Source organism: Pseudopodoces humilis, chromosome 4, assembly GCF_049639895.1.
Source record: "Pseudopodoces humilis isolate 2021_Gansu_Grassland_sample_001 chromosome 4, ASM4963989v1, whole genome shotgun sequence".
In the NCBI taxonomy this organism is placed as follows: domain Eukaryota; kingdom Metazoa; phylum Chordata; class Aves; order Passeriformes; family Paridae; genus Pseudopodoces; species Pseudopodoces humilis.
The window spans coordinates 33,705,193-33,731,362 of record NC_142203.1 but is presented as its reverse complement, the minus strand read 5'-3'; the positions used below and the strand labels follow the sequence as shown (position 1 = coordinate 33,731,362).

At 42.4% G+C, this 26,170-nt stretch overlaps 1 protein-coding gene across 4 annotated transcripts in view; it reads left to right on the top strand.

The window, feature by feature from the left end:
- Nucleotides 1-26,170, top strand: part of ABCA1 (ATP binding cassette subfamily A member 1) — a 92,469-nt gene that overhangs the window by 17,551 nt on the left and 48,748 nt on the right. For all 4 annotated transcript variants that reach the window (XM_005530933.3, XM_088054538.1, XM_014259655.2 and 1 more), the window contains 3 exons: nt 3,510-3,603; nt 6,897-7,038; nt 7,914-8,035. In XM_005530933.3, the coding sequence (XP_005530990.1) occupies nt 3,510-3,603; nt 6,897-7,038; nt 7,914-8,035 (358 nt within the window). The remainder of the gene's footprint in view (nt 1-3,509; nt 3,604-6,896; nt 7,039-7,913; nt 8,036-26,170) is intronic.

Here is a 26,170-nt window from a genome sequence, read left to right as displayed (position 1 = left end):
TAACATGGCAGCACAGTTCTTCATCTTTTCTTTCCTGTTAGGAGACTGTTTTCCTTAAGTTGGGTTGTGTTGATGAAAGCTCTCTCCTATTTGTACTTACTGAAGGTGTAGCCTAGAAATAGCTTGATCCTTACCCTTCTCATGAAAAATGTGGGCTAGCCTTGGCTTCCCACTGACCCCCCTCGTTGGCTTCTGTGAGTTTGGGCTGCATTGCGAAAGCTGGGTTCAAAGCTCACCCTGATGTGTGCAGTTCAAGTGTTACTTTGTACTGGATAGCTTCCAACAGCACTGGAGTGGGGGGAAGGAGCTCACACGGGGAGAGAGGAAAGAAAAATCATGTTCAGGGGTCACTGTGTAAAAACATTTCTCTCCCTGCTTTCTTGCAAATGGAGAGACACCTCAAACTTGCATGGAGACACTGGTCAGCTTCTGGTATCTCCCTGCATTGAAACTGGGCCATAAAAGTGGGAAGGGGAGTTGACAGTGAGATGGGGTGACAGTCTGCTTAGTTCTTGCTCAACAGATTTCCTGTTGACACAATGCAGAGCTCAGTGTTTGATGGCATCCTGAATCGGGCAAGTGGTATAAATTCAGCATGCTTTAGGGATTAACCTTGGTAAAATTAGGACAAATTTGTTCTCAGTTGAATTCACCTGCTGTGTGAAAATGGGATGTTCCTTCTTCAACTCCAAGTGGGTAGGTGAGGGTTTGGGTGCTTGAAGATTCATTTCATTATTTACCAGGCTGGTCGTTGCAGCACAAAAGTGGCAGAGAAGACTTGATTTTTCGATATCTACTTAGAATGAAACTCAGTGAGGTATGTTCTCTTTTAGTACCTTTATGTTCTTGTCTGGAAAGGCCGCAGTGGATGAAAAGTGCCGTCAGAGCAGGGTCAGGAAGCAGTAAGGGAAGGAACCTGCTGACCTTTAGAAGCAAAGGAAGATAACTCATTTTTTGTTAAGCAACACAAGAGACTTGCTGAGGAGGCTCTATTAAGGTGCTGCTGACATCGATCTTGTCCCTGTACAAGCCTCTGGTGCAGCCCTTGCCAGCTGTCCCTCACAGTGAATATTTTGGTGCCTGCCATGATGCCTGCCTTCAGCTGAAAAGGTGCAGCTTGATCAGCCTGAGCTGCATCCCTCCTTTTTCTATCCTCCCTGAGTCTGTTGATGTGCCAAGTTAGGTATGTTGTGCATGCAGCCTACATGCACAGGCTACCTTTTTGACTGTGTAACCAGGTGCACAGAAGAGGAGCTGTGTGTGCAGGTGGCTTGTTCCCCCTTCAGCAACAGGGCTGTTTGGGCACTGCTGTCCACCTCAGTGTGGTGGGGCTGATATTTCTCTGAAGAAGCTATGGATTGAGCTCAAGGGCAGTGTTTTCTCGTCAGTTCTGTAGCAGTTGCAGGCTGTGACAGGCTGTCTGTCCACACTGGTCACCCCAGGAAGCCTCAACAAGGCCAGTTTCTCTTCCCCAAACAGTGTAGCAGCAGTTGCTTGGAGTGCATGCTGCTTGCATGCAGCCAGGGTGGCAGAGGGCTGTGACACATGCTAGAACATGACCATTGATGCTACAAGATGGAATGGACTTGTCCTGGTTTCATAGAATGCACTTGTCCTTGTTTCATAGCCGCTTTTATGTCAAGTGGATGAAAAGTCCTGCCATGCCATCCTGGCTGCCACTTACAATAGTATCCTGAAAACAGGAGTAGACAAGTTGTCAGTGTCCTAGGTCTAAACAACTTCGATCTCTGGGAGCCAGAGCACTGTTTAATGCAGATGGAAGCAGGCTGCCAATATTAATGGCTGAGTATGTACTGCCACTAGATTTTTTATTGTAATAAGAGACCAAAAATACTGAGGTGTCTTCCTGGCACCTCTGTTAGTGTGGTTTTGGTGGAGTTTCTTACCCAGCAGTTGTACAGTGTGTACATGACAATAACAGATGACAGAATATTCTGAGATGGAAGGCACCCACAAGGATCATCAAGCCTAGCTCCGAAGTGAGTGGTGCATGTGGGGATTATGTTGGCTACCTTGGTGTTATTCACACCATGCTCTAACCAGCTGAGCTAAACTAGGAGCCAGTATCCCAAAATTATCTTGCAGAGCCTGGCACTGTTACCAGGAGTGCCTGGGAGACTGATGCTTAATTTTTATACCTTTTAGATAGGGGTGCTATTTGCTATTTGATATCAGCTATGAAGGGTATCTGTGAAAAGCTATCCTACATAATTTCCTCTGCTGGATCAAGTGGCCTTTGTTTTAATGCCCGTACAGTGTGAGTTTATTTTGAGGTACAGTACTTACCTAGAAAGAAGTCTCTCACCTCAAAGCTTGCATGGAGTGCCTTGTGCTGAGTTTAAGAGTCCAATTTTAGCTGTTAATGTTGGAACATGGAAAAACATGTTTGTGGATGAGGATTCTGTCTCCTGCTGGATTGCAGGTCTTGCGCTCTTGGCTTTTAAGGGGAATGATCTAGACCTCTTATTAGAAAAGACTGAGTCTTTCAGGAAAGAAGTGGAAAAGATTTTTTATTTTTTTTTTCATTTGACCAAGAAAACACTCTGTTCTCCTACTAGTAATAGATGAGAAACACCCAAAGTAGCAGCATAAAAAGCTTTCAGGTTTCCCTTGTCACAGAGCTTACTGAAAATACATGTTTGGGCAGTCATTCTGGAGTGGGAAAGTAGGGGTGTGACTAGTGAAGCTCAAGTCTGGGAAACTTCAGCTTGTGTCTCTGAAGCTCTAGGCTGGAGTCCATTGCTTTGTCCACATGCTTCTGTGGGATGTGACACATCTCAGTGAATTTTTTTGCACTTCAGTTCTTTGTGTAAGAAAGGTTGTATATTTAATAGCAGACCTTTTCTTCTTGTCTCATCCCTCTGAATAACTGAGTTCTTTATTTATTTAGCAGATACTCACTGCCTTTCTGTAGATGACCTGCACCAGTGGGTGCTGTCTACTTTCAGGAAAAAATGTAAATTAGAACAAAACAAAAACTAGATATGAGCCTAATCTTAGTAGCTCTGCTTTCTAGATACCAATATATTTCTCCAGTACTGAAAGTGTTGGCATAGCATGCATCAGCACAGTTTCCATGCCTGATGTGTTAGGGTAGAAGCTTAATGGTCTACTGTGAGAGTGGGATATAAGTACCCAAGTACCTCAAAATATGGGCTAAAAAAATTCTGCTCATTGCTAGAAAAAGATTCATTGTGAGGTTTCTTTCAGTCAGGGGACAGAAAGCTATAAAAATAAGCCAAAAATAGCCCTTAAGCACATCCATTTTTGTTGAATAACTGGCATATATCAATTAAAAAAAATTGTAATTCTTTGCAGATTATCCTCTGTAGCTGGAGGAACAAACTTCTTGATCTTGGAATGCGTAGGCAAAGTGAAGCGAGACAGTACTTACAAAATTGTTCTGGCTTACAAGTGTGTCCTAGAACTTCTGTTCTGACCTTTATTTTGAATATGATGTCTTAATACTTTGCCTTTATTGTTTCCAGTTCCAGCTGCTGATCGAAGTTGCCTGGCCTCTGTTTATCTTCTTCATCCTGATCTCTGTAAGACTTTCATATCCGCCCTATGAGCAGCATGAATGTAAGTATCAAACAGCAGCTGCACCCAGAATGGTTGTTGTTTCATGGTTAGAACGTAATAATGCAGCTGGCAAGATGCAAAGAGCAGTGGTTCCCTACTCCAGTCAGAAATCTGCAGAAAGGCTTCTTAGCTCCTTTGCTTCCACCTTGGGAGCTGCAGTTAATTGATGATGTTGATCCAGGACTGTATGTTGCTGCTCTTTTTCTTGCTGTTTCTCATTTTGCATTTATATTACCTGAGAATTTGCTGTACAACTCTGACATATCTGAAAAACATGAACAGAACCCCAGTTTTATTTTTCTTTTTTGATCTGTGTGTGACTTAGCATAAAAGACTGCAGTGTTCCGATCTCTAAGAAAGCAATCTTGTTTCCAGGTAGTAAAGTGCATTAATGTATCACGTTAAGGAGCACAAGAGCAATTCCATTCCTTCAAAGGATTACAGTGTCAGCTCTGCATTTAGTAGATTCAGCAGTCATACACTGCTGACAAAAAGCAATTTTACTTTTCTCTATGCACCCTAAATGGACATATTTCTTCTTTTCTTTCAAAGGAAGCTTGTTCTTTATAAATGACTATTTATAGGCTTCTTTGGTTGCCATTTGATTTAGGAAACATGACTTGTTTATTAGCAGCATGATATTGTTTTACTGTGTTTGGTGACAGCTTCATACTGCAATTAACTGATTGTGGAAGAACTCTTTGTTTATCTTTCCTTAGTCTGATTACTGCAAGGTAAGGTTTAAGGGTCAGCAAAACATGTTTCTGAAGGGCCCTCTGAAGTGTTTCTCTCTTAAAATAAGGGAAAAACTCCCTTTTACAGCACTTATCCTGTCTTTGCAATGGCTGGGGCATTTTGTGCTGTTTGCTGGGTGTTCAAGCTGGTGTCTTCTAAAGCTGAGGTGTTAGTGTTTGCAGTTTGCCATTATACTTTGGACTCTGCTGATCCCATGTACTGCCTAACTCGCATTTTTCAGCACTTGACAGCGTAGTTGAAGCTTCTCTAAGTTAAATCTCATACTTTACATAGAATTTGAACTGCCTCTTCTGACTGAATGTTATGGTGACATTAGGACAGATACCTGTAATATAGACATGAAGCTAAAGAGAAGCAATAAGCACTCTACTCAGCTTTTATAAATAACTAGCAACCTCAGTAGTAATTAATTTTGGGTATGGCAAGGCTGTATATAAAATCATACCTAGCAAGAGCTGTGATTTTGTAGAACTACTTGGCTTGATCTTGCTAGTCAGTAGCTTTCTTGTAAAATGTTTTCTCTGGCATCATGGTGTCATAAGCATAGTTTTGAATCTTTCACCTGCAATCTTTTTCCCTTCACGTTTATGTTGACTTTCATTGCTTTGTCCACCTTCTTACATTGTCTTCAGCAGATATAGAGCACAGGGCATCTGGTAACTTTTAATTCACTTCTTTGGCTAATTCCTCTTATTTTTTTGAAGAGCTTCTGTGAATAGGTTTCTAAACCGTGTTGTCTGGATTGGTTTCACTGAATGTTCATTTATGCTGACAGATGTGAATGCCTTGTGAAGTGAAGCAGTTTTTGCTGAACTGTGAGTAGAGATAGAAAGAAAGCTTTTGGGTTGATGGTGAACTCTTTGGCAACCCTGTGGATGCCTTAAGGGAAGTAGGATTGTTATCTGTAGTGGCAGTGTTATATGCTGTTATGAAATCACTGGTAGGTAATGCCTGGTGATAGCAGTACCAGAGCCATGTGCAAGTGCTCTGTAGCCTCCACATAGCCTCAGTATTTGAATGGTAGTCTTTTTCAACAAGTAAAATTTTCAGTTGTCTTTCTCTGTTTGAGGAAAAACCAAGGATTAGGCTGTTGTCAGGATTTCTTGTTTCTAGTAGCTTGGCTTAGTGTGAGGAAGTTTTCTCTTAAAACATGGAAGAACAATTAACTTTGAAGTGATAGTTATGTGGCTTTTACCAGACCAGTCAGAGAAGACATACTAGATTGCTATTGGGCCAGAGTACTGTCTTGTGTTGTGTAGAACTTTTCTTTTCCTGTGATCCTTGAAGGTATTCAAAATGCACTTTTTTTGGCAGTGGGAGGGAGAGAATCTGACTAGAAGTAACTAATCTCTTCTGCAAAGCTAAATGTTTGCAGCAATGTAATTGAAAATTATGTGCTGTTGCACTGTTCTGTGTATCTCATCTGATTTAAAACCAACAGATTACTGCTTTACTCTTGGAGAAACTGGTGTTACATGCATCACTGTGTGTGAAAAGTTACCATAAACTCGTTCCTCTTTCTACATTGCTCTGAACATTTTCTTGGAGTTACTTAGAATGTAAAATGAAAGGGATGGAGGACAGAGAAGGTGATTCTCTGGGACATCTTATAAGAAGAATCTGAAAGTCTTAGCATTTTTCTTCTTTCTGCCTTCCCACTTTCTCCCCAAGCCCCTCAGCCAAGAGGATCAAAAATCAAAATGAAACAAAAGTCAGACAGATCAGGTAAATAACTCTACTATTTTAAACAGAGAACTAGGAGCAAGAGTTCCCTGAGCACTGAAACTATAAGCCTTCTTTTCCTTAACCTTTCTCTTGCACAGAGTCCTTGGCTTTCTCCAGGGAGGGCTGGTAAGATTCCCATCTTCCTCCAGCCACCCACACTAATCAGCATTGCTGTGATTTAAGATCTTTGATACTACTCCTTTCTTGGGCTTTGGTACTTCCATTTGGGCTGTGGAGCAACTCAGGGAGCCAGCCCCCTGAGTAATTGCAGACATGCTGGGAAGACAAGGTGGGCACCAGAGGGGAGAGTGAGCATCTGATCCTCAAAGTCTTGAGCTTTGAGATACTGAGGAAGGGGCATAACCTTCCTCCAGTGTAGTGTATGGTGTAAGGGTGAGGAAGCAATCTCATTGGAAAAAACAGCCTGACAGCTTATGTAAGGTGCAGGATTATGCAAGGGAGGCCTTTCTTCCCCAGTTGTTGTGGGGCACGGGATTCATAAGTATACGAGTGGCATACTGGTGGAGGTCTGCTATGAGTAGTTTGTTACTGCTTTCTTCTTAAACAGGCTGTAAACTCTGGCCTACAACTTCACTAGTTCTTTAGTGGAAAGGTTTAGACATTGGCAAAAAGCTTTGAAAGACCAGCACAGAGAGTCCTTCTTAGTGCTGGCTTAGTGTTCTGCTCTTTCATAGGCACTTTGGGGCAATAACCAGTGCAGGGCTACTAGCACTGTGCTCTTGAAATACAATGTTGTGTAGTAGAGGCTTGTATCATGTGTTTGTCTCCTAACTCCTGTGTTTCTGTTCTAGGTCACTTTCCAAATAAAGCTATGCCTTCAGCAGGAACCTTGCCGTGGATACAGGGGATCATCTGCAATGCCAACAACCCATGTTTCCGCTACCCAACTCCTGGGGAATCCCCTGGAATTGTTGGAAACTTCAATGCCTCCATGTGAGTCTGTCTACTTTTGCCTCATCTGTGTTCTTGGGGAAGCATGGGGGAAAGGGATATATGGAAGTCACCTACCAGTTGTGAAATCTTACACTACATGAGGGTTTTGCAGTTTCACCGCCTCTGATGTACCAGATTCTTCAGTTACCAAGTTCATAGGGGCCAGCAGACAGGTAGTAGGTGTGCAGGATTCCCAAATTCAAGCATCTGAACCTTTTGGTGAACGAAAAGCTTTGCTTGATTAAGGACTGTGTCCATTCTCTTACCTGGGCTCAGAATTTGACCCATAAGAAGTAAGGCTTTTTAAGATGCTCATTTTTCAGAGTGTCTTCTTCCCTGGTTAATGAACTTCTGAACAGCACAGACTGGGAAGCAATTGAACAGGTTTAGGGAATACTCACTGACATTTATTGCTTATTACTGCCTAACATGATGCAGGGAGCACAGTTTATGGCCAGCTTTTCTATACCTTACCTTACTTTCTACATTAATGTTGTTAGGAAAGATAGACTTAAAGCAGAGTACAATGTGTCTGCAACCCAGAGAAGCATTTGAAAGAAGCAGGGATATTCTTAAATTACTGTGCTTCTAAGAAGCAGCAGTTTATAGGCAGCAGGAAGCCCTCTCAATCCTGGTCCTAAAAAGGCTTTCAAATGCATGATGTTCCCAGTGTAGATTAGATTGACCTTGTGTTAGCAGACATCTTTTATCAGGCTCCTTGGATTGTCACAGGGTAGTCATCGAGGAAAGAGTTTTTTGTGCTGGAGTGACATACCTAAAGGGTATTAAAGTTTGGAATTGGTAAGTACAACTGTATCTGTGGATGGTGGCTCATAGAGCTGATGACTGCTGGTTGTTTTTCTGTTTTCCTGCAGTGTTTCCCGCCTGTTCTCGGATGCCAGGAGGTTACTGTTGTACAGCCAACAGGATACGAGTATAAAGGATGTCCAGAAGGTCCTGGGAAAACTACGCAAATTGGGAAATTCCTCTGGCTTAGGTAACAACCTGATAGAAAGAGTCAATATCTGGTATTTATTTCTGGCCTGGTTAATTCCATGTGTGTGTAAATTTCAGGAATGCATGCGATTATAACTTGCAGTTTATCAAACCTTTACCAATCCTGCAGAGATACCTTAAGCCTCCCTCATGTCAGAGCTTTGTGTGCTCTTTAATTTATTTGGTGGTAGAAAAAAAAGGCGTGGTGTGTAATGCCAAGAATAGCAGCTGTTTTGGATGTGAAACTATAATCCTGGGCGTGCTGAAGTTAGTCAAAGTGCTTGTTTTCTCAAAGGAGTTGAAGTAGTGTATCTTTTTGAAAGCACTAGTTATTTTGATATTTTGTAAAGCAGTGAACACAATGTAGCTACGGCTTAAATAGTGTTCTACCCCCTGAGCTCCAGAGGGAAGTGTGCTGTAAGAATGCAGATGGGGAAAAGCTGATGTTGGCCTCCAGCTTACAACTCAAAGCTGGTTATTATCTGACAAAAAAATATCCGTTTCCTTTCTTGTGTTCAGTTTTAGAGTTTTTTTGTTTTTTTCCTATGTGACTCTTTGGTGTAGTGTAGCTTTGATATTGTCTGTCAGGATTTTGAATGGCGGGGTACAAAGGAAAACTGTCTGGGGGGCTTTCGCAGCCCTATTTCCTATGAAAAATTAGAATCCTCCCATTTTTAGCTTGTGTGAGAAGATGGTGTGGCCTCCTGTCCTGTGCAGATGAACGAGTAACTAGTGTGAGATCACATGGGAAGCTTGCAGCAGACCTGGGATGTGAAAGAGCTCTGTCCATTCCCAGGAAATGTGGCGGATCTCTTGCTATTGCCAGGTCTCTCTGATGTGGAACCTTGTTAAAGTTTTCTGGCATATTCTTCCCTGAAAGATTATCTGTCTTGGCTGCTGTGTTAGTGTGGCATGTGTCTAGTGGAAGTGATGGAAAGGAACCGTTTAGGAAGACAAACGGCAGGGAAATAGAAAAAGGAGCATGGCCACTGTGGGTCTTCACCTGCAGCCTTTATGCAGCATTTAGAGCTCTTTGGACATAGGTGGTATTTTAGTGTTTTGTGAAAATTGTCCTTGGTTTCACAACAGTAGTTCTTAGCTCTTATCATTTGAGGATGGCTCAGGCAGCCTGCAGGAGGAAAAATATCTGACGTAGTCTGATATGTTCTGAGCACACTTAAAGCAGAGATGATGTTTTCACATTATTTTCTGTGTTGCTCAGTACTTATTTTCTGTGTTGCTCCAGGTTGCCTTGGAATAATCTGTATTAGTGACAGGTTGGGAGGTATGTGCTGAATGTATGTACAAACATGGACTGTGCAAAGTTTTAGTCTTGGATATTTAATCCCTCTCTCTCCTCTTCAGGGCTGTGCAGAAATCTGATGTGATCAGATCTGCATATAATATTGTGGACTGCTGACTCTGACCATTAGTTGGTATTTGTTATAAAGGACACTCCTCCTTGCTGAGGAGCTCAGTATCCATACCACCAGGCCTCCTCTCTTTTTACTCAGAGAACTGGTGAGTGGCAGCTTCATGCTTTTACCTAAATCTGCAGCAGCTTCAGAGGGGATAGGATGCAGAGTGGACCCTTTGTTCAGATATGGACACACAATGAACACAGCCAAAATGAGTTAAGATTACTATTTCCCAAGGAGAAGTTGAATACTGTTTTCATGGATATCTTCAATTGTTTGATTTGATTTGCTGAGAACAAGCTTTCTCCATCAGAAAGACAAATATCGTTGTTACTGGTTTTACCCTTTGAGTAGTAGTATTTTACTCTTCTGTAGTACTGTCTTTACATTTGTTTTGGCAAGTTAACTCTTTCAATGAGAGTAGATCCTGGTGTGGTGTTTTGTATTGAGACATGCAATGAATGTCAGACGTGGACATTTACAGGAACACTATCAAAGCCATAAGTTGAAGCTCTTGCTGCTGGGAAGGTCTGAGGGGGAGAATTGATTCCAAGAAGAGCTTTGCATATGGAGTACTCTGCAAAGTGAGAGTCAGAAGGCTCATGTTTCTGTCTGCTGTATGTCTGCTGTAAAGACTAGTGGACTGACTGCAAAAACAAGCCTCAGACTCAGTCATCACAGATTATATTTCAAATGTGTAATCAAAAAAATCAAGCCTCTGTGTCATTAGAATGACAGAATGTCCATTGTTGGTAAGGCTTTTGGAGAACAAAGCCCATTTGTCTTTCTCATGCTCATTTACAAAGCCATCCAGCTTGGTGGACCCTGCTGCCCACTCCTTGGCTGTGTGATTCATTCTCTGACAGCATGCATGAAACAGCATCCTCTTAGAAGCACTTATGTATTTATACTTATTAGTGCTTAGATTCCTGTGCAAGGAAGGTCAACTCTCAGTTGATGTTGACGATGAGGTGTGAGAGATGCAAATCCTCTTTACTCTGGGGCATTTCCTCCAGTGACTCTGGGAACCTAAGGAGGCAGTAGGAGTGGATGTCAGATGTAAGTGCACCACCTGGCCCTGAAAGCACTGTCTTTCTTTATACATGTGTTTTCCCCAGTAGCAGAAAGGCTAATTATTGATAAGCTAAAAACTGAAGATTTTTAATATCCTGTATGTTTTAACTCTGGCTTGGGCCTGAAGCCATGTGAACTGGTCCTGTAGATGGGTGCAACTTTGCAGCTTCCACAGGGGGACAGACTGTATGCTCCTTGGTGTGTGACATGGGTTCTGTTGGAGTGTCTACAGTTCCCTTCTCCCCTCACACTCTTCCCACTACTCCCTGATGATTTTCAGGGAGTTCATCTTTCATTGTTAGCATGCAGATTGGAGCTAATGCTAGTCATGAGTGCATTCATGTCTGTATATGGCTTCTGATGTCTGAATCCATTCAGAGAGCATTTCCCAAAATCCTTTTGCTTGAACCTTCTAAAACAGCCCTCACAAACTAATGTTCAAGGGGTGACTCTTAGTCATCTGATCTGAACCTAGGCATGAGCTGAACCTTGGGGATGAGGGACTTATGTAACATGGCAGATTGCTCATGTTGTTTGCACAGGTATGTACAAGTCAGTGTCTTTGTTAAAGACAAGGTAGGACATAAAGGTTTTGTTCAGGCCACACTATTCACTCATTCCAACAAGCTTTGTATCTTAGGCACTTATTGATAAGGTGGGAGATAATTCCTCATAACAGGGCTGTTTGTGCGGGAGTTTGAGGAGGAGCAGGAGAGAAGAGCTCATTGTTGGAGAGGAAGGTATTATCAGTAGGGACCAGTCCCATGTTGCTTCATGTAGCACCTTTTTTGGCCAGGATGCCAGGATAAGTGGTAAGTGGTGGTGTAAGGGAGTTCAGCACATGCAGCTGTCACACTCTGTGGGCACTGCTGTTGTGTGGCCACTTCCAGCAAGCCCCAAGCAGAGAAATCTACGTGCAGGCACACACATACCATAACATAATCAATTTTGCCGGCAGTGCCAGGTGCCCTCTCTGTTCCGCTTGTTACATCTCTGTCCAGTAATGTCACCAAGGTCTTTAACACTCATGATAAGGCAGAGTGCAAATCAGTACAGAGAGTCAAAGACCTTGGTGACGGCACTTTCAAGAGCGTGACAAGGCTGCTGGGAACGCCAGATGCAGTGGGTTTGCGCTGCTGCTTGCAGGCACTGAATTTGCAGTTGGCCTCAGTGCCATTTTATCAGGTTATGTGTTTGCAAGAAATAAGCTTTTCTTCTGATTCAGAAGGTTGAGATACAGCTTGCTGTTGCCTCTGAGGCACACTTTCTTTATTTCTTTCTTCTCTCTACAACACTCCCAACTACCTTGTTCTGCAGTGCCATGGGATAATAAATTAACAGGTATCATTAAAGCCATCTTCTTTGGTTATTGCTAAAAGTTGCAGATATAAGCCAGCCTGGCTATTAGTTGCTCCATTGCTCTTAGTTTTCAGTGATCTCAAAGTGCATGTTTCTTTTTTTCCTGAAGCCAACCCAACTAAACAAGAATGGAGCAGTGAAATAGGCAGAGAGAAACAAACATCACCTAAGAAGTTGCGTCAGATCTCAGGCTATTATTCCACATGTGCCCTGCCCGCCCCAGTTGTTTGTTGGTTTAGTATTGCTTGCGGTAGAAGAGACAAACATCAGCTGGGTAGCATTCTTTGCTGATGTTGCACTCTGCTGCACAGAGAGATGTTGAGACTGAAGGAGATTGCAGCCTCTCTGGTCAGTGCTGTTAGTGCTTCTTTTATTTAACAGGTAAAGGATGGTGGAGGGTTTGGGCTAGAGAACAGCCTTTGGAGAAGTTTTCTGGCGGCTTGTGTGTGATGACCAGGTGTTCAGGGCAACAGGACGTCATACATTATCTACTAGGTGACATTAAGGTGATGGCTAACTCCCTCTTCAGTGTCTTGTCCCTAACAAAATTGAACCCACACCCTCAAGCTAAACATTCAGATTGATTCTTATACCTGCCTACACCTGCCTAATTAAATTGGTTTCCTCCTTGACTTCCTTTGGGAAGACTCCTAGCAAAAACCAGCCAGGCTAGAATGAAGACTAGCAATGTCCAGGTAGCCTTCACACCCACAGACACCTGCAAACACCAACTGTGGCAGGGTAGCATTCCCATTGCTGCACATAAGTACATACCTGGATTCTTTGATAGTATGCTCCACAGTGACATTCAGGTCCTTGCCTTTCCTTTAGGCCAGGGGAAAAGTGTTGCCAAAAATGCTGCCCTGCGGTATCAGTAGAGAGGTCTTGATTTATTGAGGTAGGTAGGAAGGCTAAATTACCTTTGTGTTTTCAGTACCAGTTATCTTGCACTAGCCCTCAGCGGAGCTCCCTAGGATGTTCCTGGCTGCTACTGCCTCCCAGCCAAAAGCAGGAACTCCTCCAGGAAGGGGAGTCTGGGACTGTGTGGAAACCATGTGATTTCTGCTGTGGTCAGATGTAGTAGCCTGTGTCAATGAGCAAGTGGAAGAAGTTGGAAATGCTGGGTACATGGGTTGCACAAAGACTGTAGTGTGTGCCTGTGCCATGTTGATTGGGTAGGAAATTTAGGTACACATGGCAGTTTTCTCACATTTGACAAATTAATTTTTTCTTCAAATCTCTGTGGTGCTGAACAGGCACAGACATGAATGTCCTTAGAGTTTATTTTCTTATGTAAATGGAAATTGTTTAGGCAACTGCAGATCTTCTAGAAAAACATTTCCAAAACATTCTTGGAAGAGCTCTTTAAGTCTCTTGCTACAGGTTGTAGACAAAGTCTCTATGTGAATCCAGTGGGTCTGTTATTCTTTCTGTCCTCAGCTTAAACTAGGAGGCTGACAGTCAAGAGATAGGCTAAGGTAGAAAAGACTTCTTATGGCAGCGCTTGTCCCAGGTTTTTACTGGGCAGTTAGATGTGTAGTTTTAATTAGTTTGGTGGCATGATATTTGTGTAATTCAGAAAATACTATCCTATAATTACAATATAACTAGATATGGAATTTATCACTTTCAATAGAGCATGCTTCTGCTTTCCTTATTGTTTGGAAGCCAAGGATGTGATGAAACTAATAAAATTATCTTGATAGAGTTCAAGGCACAAAGGTCTGCCATACTTTAAAATGTTTCCAGAAGAATCATTCTTGTTTTTCGTGGGACTGTTTGTGAACAGTTGTTACTATGTGACTTTGCTTAGAGGTTGAGATGAGTAAGCGGATGCAACATAATGTGTATTGCTGTATTCTGATTCTGTAGAACTGGGCTTTAGGCCTTCTTTTGGTCTAAACTTCCTTGGTACAGAGATACTGTTGAAGACAGAAGTTTAGAATTAACTTTTATTCTAGGTGGATATGTCTGGATGCGGTAGAGCAAGACTTAAATCTCTTTGAATGGGGAATTGAAAACACATATGCAGTGTTAGGTTAAATCTGGCCTTGCTGTAGTGCCTGAGCTCTACTAGGTGATGGGAGCTTGAGAAAATCCTGTCATAGAAGATTGTGTGAGACCTGTTTAAAAAAAGCAAGGAAAACTGCAAGTTTGTCAGCAGAAGGCTACACTAGCAGTATGGTTACTTTAAAACCAGATAACCTGATGGTTCCAGTTAATGGTTTGACTGTGTGTAGGGGAGTCGACAGCACCCATGAGTACAATTAGCAACATAGCTGTTCCAGTAGATACTGAATTGCAATTTCTTGATTTTTTTTCATCTTTATCTTTTATAACTTGTCTAGATAAAGACATAATGATAAAGAAAACAGGAATTGCTTACTGTGCTTGTCAGTAATGAGTATTAGCTTGCGCTGCAGAGGTAGGACCATCTTTTAAAGTTCTATGTGTTTTCTTCAGTCTTGTCTGTCAGCACTGGCTTTTATTTTAAACCAGCAAATAAAGTGGAGAGTGTTAAGTGAACAGTTAAACCTCTCACACTATTATCTCCCTCTTTGTATGTAGCCTTGTCAGTACAGCTTGTTAATGTCAGGACTATGTTGCCAAAACTTAGCTTTTTTAGTTTCAATTTGCATTTATTTTCTGTTTTTCACTCTGGCAAATTCTGCAATTTGTTTTCATTTACTTCTAATGTAAGAATCTTAAGAAATTACCTAATTTTTGGAAGATTGCATGGGGTTTATTTAAGCTACAGTCTGAGGTTGGTTGAGACAGTTGGATAGAGACTTTCCACATTGAGCTTAGTGTTAGTTGTCCCATAGGAAATTTGTAACACTGTTATCTGATGAAAAGTTCAGCTTTCTCAGGGGATTTCCGTGGGCCTGAGCTCTCATGAGAGTGGAGATTATGAAATTGCCCCATTTGGAAAAAGCCCTGTACACTTCTGTGTTTGATTGGTACTGAGGCCAGAGTGTCTAATTTGGGTTGACCTCCCATATCTCTCAAGTTAATATTCAGCTTTAGAGCTGTCTCTAGTAATGATACATTTTATCTTCAGCGTGCATTACAAACATTTATTACCTAATTTTTACAGCATTCCTGTGAGCTAAATAAATAAACAGCTGCCCTCATTCTGAAACACAGTAGGATGTGGCAGTTTTCAATGCAGTCAGGATACAATAAAAGCTGATGGCATTTAAAAAATGTTGATGGTGAACCAAGTTCTTTTTTTACACAGGCAAGAAGACAGTGCATTGCTTGCCTGGTTTTTTGGAAAATCCATGGCAGTTCAATTTTTGGGCAGTCTTTCATGTTCTATTTAAATATTCTTGGTCATAAGATAAGTGAATGTTAATACCAGGATCCTGACTAAAATGAAGGAAAATATTCTGCCACCTGTTGCTGAATTTCTTTGCAGCTTCATTAAAATGTAACATCCTCCACTTCCAACCCTAGAGTTTTTTTGCTGTTGCTGTGAATTGTTTGAAATATGTTTGTAATTCACTTTATGGGTTTTATGCTTATATATTCACATGTTTTGTTTTCAAAATTCTGGAAAAATCCTTTGAATTAAATGCAACAGCTGCAGAATTAAAAAAATAAGCACGTGCTTATGTATTTACTGAGTGTCAATAATTAACAGGGTTTGTTAAAACTGCATATTTCTTAGGCCTGTGTATCAAGAATCGTCTGATAAAAATTTGGTGTAGCTCTGAAAATTTAGTGGAATGTAGCTCTATTAGCTAAAGATCTTGCCCTAGCTGCTTTTTTTTTTTTTTATGCTGACCTGGCAGCACTCTGTGTGCAATATGTGGGGGAGATTCATGCTGTTCTGTGACACACATCCTCTGTAAACGGCCAGAGTTTCCTTCCCTTTCTAATTTAGCTTTATTTTTAAGAATGGTGCAATAAAAGACCCTTTAAAAGGATTTAAAATAAGACCCCTTTCTTGTGAGTTTTGGTGTTTTGTGGTGGGCTCCCCCCCACCCCGAACCATTCTGTTCTTTTAAATATATTTTTAGAGAAACATACTACTTGAGGTAGTATTTAGATTAGTTTTTCTTGACATTTGCAGAAGGTTTATGTAAACACAGACAGAACTTAATAAACATAAGCTATTATATCTTTGGAGGTCTTTTGCCTTATAGTTCTCTCTCTATTCTAACAAGTGCAGCTAAAACATAACTGGAGCATATTCACTCAGGTGACTGAGCACAGATACATGCCAGGAGATTTGCTGATGGGACAAAGACAGCTTACTGCAGAGATAGCAGTATCTGAAGTCTGAGTGCCTATTCTGGATTGTGCCAGCCACCTCCTTAGAAAAGCAGAACTGCTGCCTACCCAGCAAAAAGCAACTTCAGAACAGTAGTGAGAAAAAACCAAAGTGGTTTTGACACTTGAGACATGATGTGAGCATGGAAGTCCACTGTCCCAATAATTTTTATTGTAGCAAAGGCACAATTGTGTGATAACATGGTTAGCAGCCATCACCAATGGTTTTACCCTGCTCTAGTCACATGCTTCCTGCCTAGCAGGTGGGGAACAGGGTGCTGCAAAGCCAGAGAACACAAATCAAGACAATGAAGTAGCCCTTTAAGACCACAAGTGTCCTCACCTATCTGGTCTTTTTCTTCATTTCTCACGTTATCTCTGCTGCTACCTTAAAGTGCAAGGAACTTTACCAGTGTATCCACAGAAATCATGCATAACACCTCTCCAGCAATACTTACTCCATTTTCTTCAGGTAATTGCAGTGCTTTGTGACTTTGGTAGACAGAATCAGGTTTCTAAAGTACCAGGAGGCAGTGCTCTTCTCTGTGCCTAGTAGTAATCCAGTCTTCTCTGTAAAAGAGTGGTGCAAATGCTCCAGGGTGTATTTTCAGCCAGCAAGTTATGTCAGTACCAAAGGGAAGGACTAGTTAGTATATTGACAGTCTAATAGAAAACCACCTGGAAGGATGAGCTCCTGAAACCACCAAGGCAGGGTCTGTTGGGACCATCCTGATGTAGTGTAGTATAGTGTCACACTTGGAGCATGAGAGACGTGATTTCTAGCCGAAACTTTGTGAATTTGGGCAATCATTACCTAGTAAGCGTCTGTTGTTCAGTCTTTACCAAAGATTGAGAAAGTTCTTAAATTATTTTGGAGTGCTATTGCTCAACAGTTGGATTTATAGTAGTGAAGGGCTTGAATGGTTGCAAAGGTTGCCCTAAGCAAGGTACAGAAAACATAATCTTTTCTTTAGTGCTGAAGTTTGAGTTTTATTCTCTTCCATTGCACCTGAGACTCAAAAGCAAACCCAAACAACTATCCATAAGGGTAACTTTGCAGTGACCAACTGAATTGAAGGGTAGGGAGCAATCATGGGACGTTGAAATAATTTAGATGCAGGTGTGTTTTTAGAGGTTAAACTAAGTGCAGTACAATGATTGGCTTATTGTTGTTAACCTTCAGCATTTTTTGGTTGGTTCTACTCTTTGTTCTGAAGGTGGCTTATACTGCAGTGTGCTAGATAAGGAGCATTAGGACTTGGCACTAAATTCAAAAGTGTCAGGTCTTCTTGAACATAGAAAAAGTAAGTACTGTTATGATCTGCTGACTGCAGACTTGGTATCTTGCTAACCTTTAGAGTAAGTCAGATGTCAGTCAGGTTCCCTGAATTTGTGACAAGTAAGAGGAACAGATAGCTGGCAGGATGAGCCTTCACACCCAAGGGAGGGGTAGCCTCTTCTCATCAGCCTTTCTGTGTAAGGAGGAGCAAATACAAGTGCAGGACAGTCGGGGTGCTTTGATCCTGGAAAGCTCTGCCTGCTGTTTTGCTTAAGCTTCATCATTACCCATGCTAGTTTCGTGGGAGAAGCTCTTCAAACTGGAGAGGTGGTGCTGTGATAATTTTCAAGTAGGAAAATACTGCTAGATTCATTCCACCTGCTTGTTTTGGGGGTTCAGAATGATTCTCATATAAGTGTCTCCTGGTTGCATTTGAACCAGCGGTCTCATGGATGCATGCTTACCTAGCCACCTTATGAGAACACTTCTGCTATTTGTAATGGTCATTTGATTAAAATGTCCAGCCCTGTTTTTTTCTGTGATTTGAATTTCTACTAAATTTACAGTCACTTGCTCAAGTGCAAGGAATTCTGGACAGAGTCCTTCTTGGTCACAGCTTACTCTTTCAATTTCTGCTTAGCTCCATGCATTTTTAGTAGCATAGTGCCATTCCTTATGTGCTTGTGTTTGACATTAGAATCATGGTATGTGACTGGATGGGACCATGGCATTTGGTTTTCAGTCTGTCTGTTGTCTGGGGTTTTTAACTGTATTTTACTTTCTGAGTTGATGTTTTGAAACATCTCAAACCTGTAAATTGTCCAGAGCATAATATTCCTGGTGCAGTGAAAATCCAATCTTAACAGTACTATTACTTAAGTACTATTTTCTGCCTCTGTAGAAGAACCCATCTTGTAGAAGAACCCATCTTGCCCTGAGCTGGGCTTGACTTCTGGAGGGCCTTTTCCATAGTTTATACCATCCCTGAATGTGTTTGGTTTACCACTCCTGAAAATAATTTTCTTGTAATAAGGAAGTATTTTATATAGCCACATCTGTGGTCCATCATCTCTGTGACTGACAATCCAGTTCAGGGGCTAAAAAATTTGAAGTTTGTCCATATTTTGTGAACATTAACAGGAGAATTTTCAACCAGTTATAATGCTATGCAATTTGGAGCTGTGCTCAGGATTTGCTTCTTAAAGCAAGTTCTTAAAGAACGAGTATTCTTAGGGTGCTTCCTTTAAGCCTGCCTAAATTTTTTTTCACTGTTAGCAGTCTGCATAATTTCTGCTTTTTTCATTGGCAAGCCCTGTTTCACAGTTGTCTGTGGAGATAACAGAATTGGCCTTGAAACTGGGAAAGTCACAAAAATATCTGTTCTGAGGCATAGTGTGGGGCTTAGGGAGGTGGTTGGGTGTGTCCCTCTTTAGGCAGGAGCTGTGCAGGCTATGTTTGTTGGCAGGGCTGTGGTGACCAGCCTGAAGCTTTTGCCTCTGTGCCTTGTGTCTTGGCTTTCTGACACAGCGTCTTTCACTTGTCATGTGTGTCACACAGGAAGAGGGCCTGATGGCTTTTGCACCAAACAACTGCACAGAGGGATGTATTAGCCTTGTGTTTGCTGCTGGCTTCCCAGAAGAAGTGGGATCTCAGCTGAATGGGCTCCGCATGCCTGAAGTCAGCGTACCCCCAGTGAAGGCTAGCTGAGGAGTGGTTTTTATATGTGCATTAGTACATGCTGAGAGCGGTGCTTTCTGACAGAGTAATTGTGCTGGAGTATATTTAAAGCTCTTCTAAGCAAAAATAATGACTTAGAGATGAATGGAGGTGGTCCCAATGTCACAGTCCCAAGATGAGAGGGACCACCTGTGCCTGATGCACAGCATTTCCCTTTCTCTCAGGAGAGATGCTAGCTGCTGGAGATGGATGGCAGGCTGCCTCCTCTTTGCTCACATCACCATTTGGCATGGCAGGTATACGAAGATGATGGCCCCTGGTTAAGGGGGTGTTCACTTTGGTATTATCTAGTGTCTGCAGAGGCAGCACTGTTTGATGTGTGATGGCTTTAGAGCAGAGAGCTGTAGCCTGCTGTAAGAACAGGTCAGGCCATGGCTGCAGAAGGAACAGCACTTTGTGAGCAAATTAGGCTTGTATTTTCACACTAGTCGGTCCTGCACAACAGGCCTGCTGAGCTGCTTGTTTTCTTGTAAGCAAATCAGGACTTGGCTGTCCAACTTTTTCTGAGGACAGTTTAGCTCTTGCTAGCATTAATAGGTACACAGGCAGCTCTGAGAGCTAGTCTCACCTCACGGGGGGAAAGCTGCCCTAGAGGAAAAGAATAATTACAACATAGTAGCTGCTAAAAAAGCCAAGACAAAAAAAACCTTAAAAAATATTACTTTATCATACTTTCTGGATGTATTGTCCAAGGTTAGGAGTATAATGAAGGCAGGTGAAAACTTGTTGCCTTGCCCAGCACTGAAAAGTTTGCTTTTCACATTATCAGTCAGGGTCATTGGCTCAGTAAGGTACAGTGCAGTAGCATGGCTCACTATTAGGAGATTGCTGTTCCCTCTGGATGGTTGTCAGTTTACTCTGGATGGTCATAAAATTACAGGTCATTCAGTCTTTGGTTCTGCTGTTGAAATTATTTGAGACCCTGCTCTTATTTTTATGGGAAGTAGCTTCAGACATCTTTTGTCAATAAATCACAGTGATAGGTAATGAGAGTGAAAATCATTCCAGGTGTTCAAGTGCACCTGTCAGCTATTCAAGAGGCATACTTCCCAGATAATGAAAAATTAATTCAAACTTCCAGTGTACAAGGTAATTCTGTGGCAGCTTTTGATTTTCCTGCTCTGGTCATCTCACCATGTGATTTCCTGGAAGACAGGTTTCTAGCTAGAATCTTTGTAGTGGTGCTACTAGTAATATTCTCTGCAGCTGGAGCTTCTGTTCTTGGTCTCAGCTTCAGTTTCTGTGTGGGCTTGTGTTGTCCAAATCTCCTGTTGCTGGAAGTATGATCAGTGAAGAAGCAGTGCCTTGGACAAAACAGGCCTGTGTGACCAGGGTGCCTTGTGACTTTGTTCTCAAGTCATGGCAGGGCATAGTTTTGCAAAGACTTGACAGCCAGCTGTGCAGTCAGACTTCCAGTAGAAGTGCAGCTTTACCTGAATGGGGAACTGTGAATCTGAAGTCTTTGAATAGGGCCAAGTGCCTTGTTTGCTTGTTTGGCATTCTTCCTTGCTTTGCTCCTACTGTTAATGGGTGGAGACAGGTGCTGAGCTGTGACACCTCTTCTCTGTTTTAGTCTCCTTTGGGCACTTGTGGAACCTTGCTGATTCTAAAGAATGAAGCTAAAGTGTCCTTGTCCTATCTCACTGTTTCATCTTGCTGTGATGCCTTAGTTGCTGTTATAAAATGATTGGGTTGCCCTTTGAGCAGTCTCTGTGGTAAGAAATAAGGGTCAGAATTTAATTCCAGCTTCTGTGTTGCATTAATATTTGGCTGTGAGGAATACCAGCTTAGCCAAAAGCTAGCAAGTCTCCCCAACTGCAGTGGATATAAAGGAAGTAAAACAATTGCTTTCACTCCTGCACGTTTAATCAGTAGAGAAAAATCTCCTGATGACAAAAAGCCACATCTGTAGATCAGACACATTGCCCTACTCTCCTCTTAGTTGCTGAATTAAGGTATGAAGCTCCTTCTCCCCTTCCCTTCATTTGTTTTTTGTAGGGAGTTATGTGAAGCTGGGAAGTAGATCTGACTGTCCCAGTGTTTTCACTGAGTTTGTTAGCTTTAAAGTGGCTGAAAACTGATAAAGCATAGATTATGAGCACAAGCCCTTTGGGCAGAAACCCCACAAATTAATATGAGACCTGGTGAGCTTTGTACTCTGCAGTGGATTGAGATAACATTGAATACCATTTGCATGCCTTTTATTTTTAGAATGCAGTGTTCAGGATATGAAAAACATAGCCACAATTTCAATGGGGTTCTGTTTTCCCACCCTGCTGTTTAATTTTAAAAGACACTGCACCATTAAGCTTCTGAAGGAAGGTATGAGACCTCCGTGCTTCTCAGTGAAGGAAGAAAGAATGGGAGAGAAGTTTGAGAAGAGTCTTGTGCTGTAACCTGCCCTTAGAAGCTTTTCTTTTTTTCACTTTTCTGTGGCTCTTCCCCGTACTGTCGGAAATTGTCACTGCTTGCTATGGGACCTGTTAGGATTATACTTGTAGTAGGATCAGCAAATTAAAACTGATTCCCAGCCGTGGCTTCTCTTGCACTTTGACCCACCTTTTGAGCTTGTGAAAGTAGCGGGATGTTTCTGGAATGAGGAAACTAAAACCCTGTGGCTTTTAGGCCACAGACACTTCCTTTGCTGCACAATCAGTGTTCAGTTTTGGGCTGCATGGAACCAGAGACCCCCACATAGCACTGATTTGCTGTTTTTCTATAATGCATATTTTTATTTTGATGTTCATTTTAATCAGTAATATAGCAAGCACAAATACAATTTGGGTTTTGGGGGACTTTTTTTGTCAGATTTGATCTTTTGTTAAGATTTGATCCTTAAGCAAGGACTGACTGGCCTACTACCATGCCCAGGCAGGAAGGTTCTGGACAAGGTTAGGTTGTCAGTGAGATGTAAATCTTAGGATGTAATACAGTGTTACAGTAGGAGATACTCTGCGATATGAAAATCCAAGTTTCTGGTTTTGGTGCCCAGAATGCTGTCCCCAAGGTTCATTTGCACTGTGTGGAAATGAAGGACAGCTGTGCCTTTTATGAAAACAGTATTTGTGAACTGCTGCCATGTGTGATTGTCTAATCCTAGCTGGTGACTTCAGAGAGGAAGGGAAGTTTTGTGGTTAAGGCACAAGACCTCCAGGTCTGGGAGTTCTTGGTTGTGCTGGAAGCTTCCTCATGTGGCCATACAAAGGATTTTTCTCCCTGTCCCACATGGGATATGGACATGTCTTCTGCTTGTTTCATGTGGATGGGGGTGGTCTCCTGTTGCATTGCCATACTGTGCCCAAACTGGAACTAACTACAACAAAGGCATTTTAGCCCTGCTGTTGGTTTTGGGGGTTATTTGCATGGTTTATAAGCAAAAGTCTCTGTTCTTAGCTGTTGCTCCCTTGATGTCAGAACTGAAACCGCAAAAGTAGTCTGCCATGGGTAAAAGCTCTCTCAGTATTATTTCTGCTGACTATCCCATCACTTCATCGGCAAGATGGTTCACACCAGATTTGAGAGTCTTTGAGTGTATTTGCTCAGTCTGATCTCAAGTTTATCCCCACATTTGTGCCTAGGGCTTGACTTGCTTGCTGGGGCCTATGGCTTCAGCCAGGAGGCTGATCCCTGTGCCGGGGGTGAGGGAGCAGGGCTGAAGCTCCCTTGGCTTTATGTTGAGGATGAAGGGGAGGGGCAAGAACAGGCTGCATGTCCATGTCAAAGTACATGGACAGATTGTTCTCCAGTTTGCTGCCTGGCATTGTTCTGTGCCCACCAGCTTGCCATGGCTGACTGTAACGATGCTCTTGGACAGTCTCAAGCAAGAGAGGAGACACACAAGTTATATCATGTTTGAGCTGACATTTTGTCTTGTGTATTTGAGTAACTTGATAGTGTGTTTAAATTTTTATAGCAGGAAAATATTGCTGTAGTAGGCCTGTGGTGGTAGAATGTGTTCTTCCACTCCAAGTGTTTGCATTATTAAGTAACCTTGGTATTAGCCTTCAGAAGGCTTTTCTGTTTCTTTCGCTTTCTATTTTTGGAGGGGTTTTTCTAAGTAACACTCTTTTATTTCATTAGGCCCTGGTGGGCAAGCAGTCATCTTGGATGGGAATGGCTGTTTTCAAGAGGAAACCTCTGTTAACTCTTGACTTTTTAAGGTACCCAGAGGAAGAATTTAGATGCTTTGCGGAGTTCAGTGATTTCTGTGGTTTCATGCGCAGGCTGTTATGCGTGCTTCTGTGATTGAGAGGAATTGCATAAGACACTGACCCACGAGTCCTGGAAGTAGGGCCAGATGGGGTGGGGGAGAAAATGCATGGTACAGAAGGCTGGCTGTGTGCTTAGGGCACTGCAGCCAGGACCATGGAGTTGGGATTTGGTCCCTTGGTCTCACAGAGCTTTCTCTTGGGTAGTGATCACAGCTTCATGATCAGCTGTCTGGAAGCCAAGCGCTGCCCCATAGTTCTGGTACCTTGTTCTACTTCCTTCATGGTTTACTCCAAATGATGATGAAAACTCGTTCAGATGTTTGTAGGAGTTCCTTGGAAGGCACTATTGATTTTCAGCAAATTCTAGTGCTAAGCAAGTCTGAAAAAGCTTGGCATGACAAAAAAGGCAGGGGATGAATGCTCTACTAATGCTGGGCTGGTTAATTACAGCTATGGAAGATGGTGACTCTTTGTTACTCCTCCTCATGATTACAGGGAGGTCAGCAGGAATCTCAGTGTACTTCAGGTTGCATTCCTGCAATTGCCTATAGAATATCTCCCTGACCAAGAAAATCATGCCTCTATATGGCTGAAGACCTCCAAGCCAAACCCAGATAAAATACACCAGCCAAACAAAAAAGGAACACATCACTAAGGAAACAGAAAAGTGGAAGAATTATTGCTTGGCTACCTTTTTTTTTTTCTTCTTTTTTTCTTTTCGTAAGGCATCTGGGCCTTTACGAGAAGCTTGAAAATTATCTTAAGTAGGGGCAGATTCAATGAAAAAGCTTGCAAACATCTGATCTCTGCATGCCAGTGTGCCTTCAGTCAGCTACCCCTTTGTCCATCTGACTTTCTGAACAGTTGATGATCTCACCAAAAAATAAACAAGCTGCAGAAGTGTTTAGGGAGTTTGGCACATGTAGGAAGTAACCAAGGAATCGGGGTGGGGGAAATTTTTCCTCTCCTCGTGGTGAAGCAGGGTGATTTAGCCTCTGCTGGAAAGAAAACGACGGTTTTATGTTATTGCAGGAGCCAGATCTTTTCCCAGACTTTCCCCAGGCAGGGAGTGGGGGTGATGGTGAATTTTGCTAGCAGGGTTCGAGTGGGGTGTTTGCAGGGTGTGCTCAAAACCAGCATATTCATGAGTGGTCCTGCTGCGTGGGAGAGAGGAGGGCGAGGGAGAAACTTCTGCCCTAGAGTAACCTCCGCGTTGCCTCAGCTGAGGCGGGTGATTTACTTTTTCGTGTGGAACAAAAAGGCAACAGGGAATTTGTAACTGGATATGTAGATGAAGGAGCAATGACCGTCAGTAACCCCGTGTACTTCATGCCTCAAGAGCAGAGCGCGTGGTTCCTCCCCTTGCCGGCTCCTCCGCCAGGATCTGGCTGGGAAGCAGAAGTGGCACCCGAGCCGCCGTGTCACCCCCGGTGGCACCTCGAGTGCAGACCGTACTTTTTCCTGCTGGAACCCAGGCTAAGCCAAACCCACCCACTACAAAACCAAAGCCAACCAACAAAAAAACCCCCAAAACACCAAACACAAAACCAAAAAAGAACCAACCAAAAAAACCCAAGCCAAACCAAAAAACCCCGCCTGCATAAGAAGTGGGGAAAAAGATTGTTACGGCTGTCCCCTATAGGAGAGGGAAGGCACAAGCCCCTGGCTCTTGCATATCATTACTTTCTCTTTAGAGCTCATTGTTTTCCGCTATTTGCTCTGGGTTGCAGCATCCTGTCTTCCTAAAGTAGAAAACACAGCATGACACCTAGCTGATTGTCTTACCTCACTCTGGCAATCTTCACTCTGGTAAATCCTATAGGGACTTTGCTCTCTCACCTCCTCCTGGCATAGCTGCTTTGCTCATCACTTCTTGTTTGAGCATTGTGGAGATAGAATTGTCCTCTGTCTCAAAGAAAATAACAACAATGAAAACCAAACCAAAGCTAAACACTGCTCCCCCCGCCCCCCAAAAAAAAAACCAGCCCAACCAAACAACAAAACAAAAACAACCAACCAAACAAAAAACCCCCCAAAACCCACCAAAAAAATCCCACACACAAAACCCAAGAAAACAACCCAAACAGCTCTCACAGTGTCATCTATGAGAGTCAGCTTCTGAAGATACAGTTTTGTGGACTTCAATAGTGTGCTTGGATTATAATTTCCAGATGGTTCCTCTGCTGTGACGTAGGTACAAATTTGTTTTAAAGTCAAACAATGACTTTAAAAAGCTGAAACACTGATGGCTTGAGAAGGTGGAGTACGTGGGAAAGAAAATGGAAACAATGCTGCAAATGTATTTTTGGATTCCAAGTAGCTAAGATTGTTTCCTAGATATGCATGCAATTCTGTGTCATACCTGTGTGTCTGCATATGTCAGAAATATGAAATTTTGAAATTTATGGTAGAGTACATCAGCTGTTAGCGTAATTAACTAGAGGCTAGTAAATCCCTCAGTGGTCCATGCATCAGCTCAGTCCCATGTTCAGTAACAACACAGGGATTAAGTGCTAATGCTGTAGTAGATTTCAGATTAGGATAGCAACTTGTGTGCCTTGCTTCTGTGTATGTATGAGCAAATTGCCTTGAAGTAATGATGTTAATGTCAGTTGGTTTTGAAGGTTGATTGCTATTTTTTGTTGTTGGTTCAGAGGTTTTTGAGACCAAGACATCGTGGATTGACATTTCTGAAGCCTGCCAAGTTTCTGAGCACTTTACAAGCAGCTCCTCTTCCTTCTGCGCTATAATTTGTGTAATTCCCTCTCCCCCATTTGTCA